Source organism: Octopus bimaculoides, chromosome 4 (genome assembly GCF_001194135.2).
Source record: "Octopus bimaculoides isolate UCB-OBI-ISO-001 chromosome 4, ASM119413v2, whole genome shotgun sequence".
NCBI lineage: Eukaryota > Metazoa > Mollusca > Cephalopoda > Octopoda > Octopodidae > Octopus > Octopus bimaculoides.
The window spans coordinates 42,010,281-42,012,769 of NC_068984.1; the positions used below are offsets into that span (position 1 = coordinate 42,010,281).

Below are 2,489 nucleotides of genomic sequence, written 5' to 3' on the forward strand. Positions count from 1 at the left end.
ATATATATATATATATATATATATATATGAAATTGCGTTCGACCCCTCTAGCCGATAACCGATGAAGAATTGGTGACCTTCTGTGTTTTCTGTCCGCCTGTGTATTTAGTATATGTTCGAGCGAGAAAGAGAAATGATGAAAAACACAGATTTGTTTTACAGGATTTAAGATTCTATTAGAGCCATGATAAAGTTATACAATTTTGTACAAAATAAGGCTTGTTCTTTCAACATAACAGAAGTAAAGACCGGTTTTGCATTGCTCATCAAGCTGAGAGTTGAAAGAGATAAATTGCTAAGGGGAAAAAATATATTGCTGCGATGATCAAGCCATTTTACGGGACAGCAAACGCTGCCGTTTGATCTGACAGCAATAGTGGTTAAATTTTCTTGAAATCATATCCCGTAATCTTAAAGCCGGAAAATAAATTACATTAAGAAATATGGTTCAAATACATTATGCCAGAAAATAAAATGAAATGATCACAATTGGAACGCTTTGACCATACAATTGTTACTCGGGGCTGAACTGCGGCTAAACAGCAATAGCAAGGAGACTATTTACTCCTGATGTCTTTTCGGCTCAAACGAAGGAAAGTGATTACTAAGTTGATCGGTAATTAACTGGAAATAGAGAATGCAAATGAAGATGATTGCTCTTTGTCAAATTAACCATCTATCAAATCACTATACTGGAGATTAGTCTAATCATACTTGGATAGAGTTTTGATATGGTATAATATTTTTACTTCTTTGGTCGTATACATTCCTAATTCTTCTATTTCTCCCGTAGTCTCATCTTTACTATTTCTATGAAAGCGAAAATATAAAAAGAAACAAAGATTTCAGAGCAGACAAGAAATAATAACTTCAAATTCTGGCACAAGGCCAGAATGTTTGGGGGAAAGGTAAGTCGATTACATCAAACCCAGAGTTCAACTGGTACTTATTTTATTGACCCTGAAAGGATGAATGACAAAGTTGATCTCAGCAGAATTTGAACTCAAAACGTAAAGCCGGACGAAATGCCATCAAACGTTTTGCCTGGTGAGTTAACGATTATGCCAGCTCGTCGCCTTGAACAGCCAAGAAATAATAAATTCTACTATAAGTATAAGGCTTGAAATTCAGGCGAGAAGTTAGTCGATTATATCGATCCCAGTAGGTATTTAGTACTTATTTCATCGACCCCGAAGGATGAAAGCAAAGACAACTTCAGGGAATTTGAACACAGGACGTGAAGGCGGACGAAATATCGCAAAGCACCTTGTCTAGCAATTCTGGCAGCCAATAACGACAACTATATTGATAGAACTGTGTCGGTAATCAGGTCACCATCATGGCATGAGAGTTTTAACACCTAATGAATTAAACAGTTTTATGTGTTATTAAATGGCTCGATATAGCTATTTAAGTACTAACACACTGTCTAATGTCAAGCAAGTTATTAAACAAGTAACAACTTTGAAACAAGAAATAATCATTATTGATAAAAAGTAAGGCTTCAAATTTGGGTGGGGAGGTTTCATCAATTATATTAACATCAATACTTAACCAACGCTTACTTTATCGACTTTGAAAGGCTGAAAGGGAGAATCAACCTCAGCTGCAATTGAACTTAGGTACGTAACGAGATGTAACTAAATACCAGAGATATTCTACTTCAATACAGCTTTTCACGTCTTTTAAAACAAGCAGGTGATATAATTGATAGTGTGGTAAATATAGTTTAAAAACGAATCTGTATTAAAATATGAAATAGAACTAACGTACGTTTGTTACTGCTGGATATACGCAGCACGTCATTTCATCGACTCTGGGGTAGGTGTCTTCCAGTTCCATACCTGTGGACATCTCGAACAGAAGATGACCTGTAAGAGATTGAAAAGTTCAATAAAGCGTCTCAGCAATTTAGATGCAATTCATATGAAGAGTGGTTTAAAAATAAAGACAGATAAGTAAGATTTTTTGTTTTTCTATTTTTTCTATTAAACTGAGGTTAAAATATTCGACTATATTCGACTACATGGATAGTTAGGGTAAATCCCAGCTGTTTCCTCTTGAGGCACATTTGCTTATTCTACTATTATAATCAATATAATCCATAGTAGCTCTGTTGTGTCTGGGGAGAGTCATTTTCTTATTGTGCCTTAAAATTTAACGCACTCACCGGTAAAATTTCCACTTATTTTTCTTTTTATTTTCCTAAAATTTTCGTTTCGTCTTGCAACCTTATCAATAGTCTTGACTGTCCCATAGTAACTGTTGTATATGAATTGAAACATACATTAAAATTGAGAATCATGGAATATCACCATCAACTTACCAAACATTAAAATTGACAATGAATTATCTGGTGCATCTGTTAGTTTCTTTCGAAAAAGCGGCGACAGGAGATAATGTTTTTGAAAGAAAATATTTTCAGTATCAGTTAACCTTTAAGGAGAAACAAAAGTATAAACATATTTAACATTTAATGCTATATTAAG

General features: G+C 34.2%; 1 protein-coding gene across 1 annotated transcript in view; it reads right to left on the reverse strand.

Annotated features, from left to right (window-relative positions):
- LOC106881759 (slowpoke-binding protein) overlaps positions 1-2,489 on the reverse strand; it is a 37,774-nt gene that overhangs the window by 4,961 nt on the left and 30,324 nt on the right. The window contains exons 9-10 of the mRNA XM_052967032.1: positions 2,327-2,436; positions 1,774-1,871 (exon numbers count right to left, since the gene is read on the reverse strand). Coding sequence (XP_052822992.1) covers positions 1,774-1,871; positions 2,327-2,436 — 208 coding nt within the window. The remainder of the gene's footprint in view (positions 1-1,773; positions 1,872-2,326; positions 2,437-2,489) is intronic.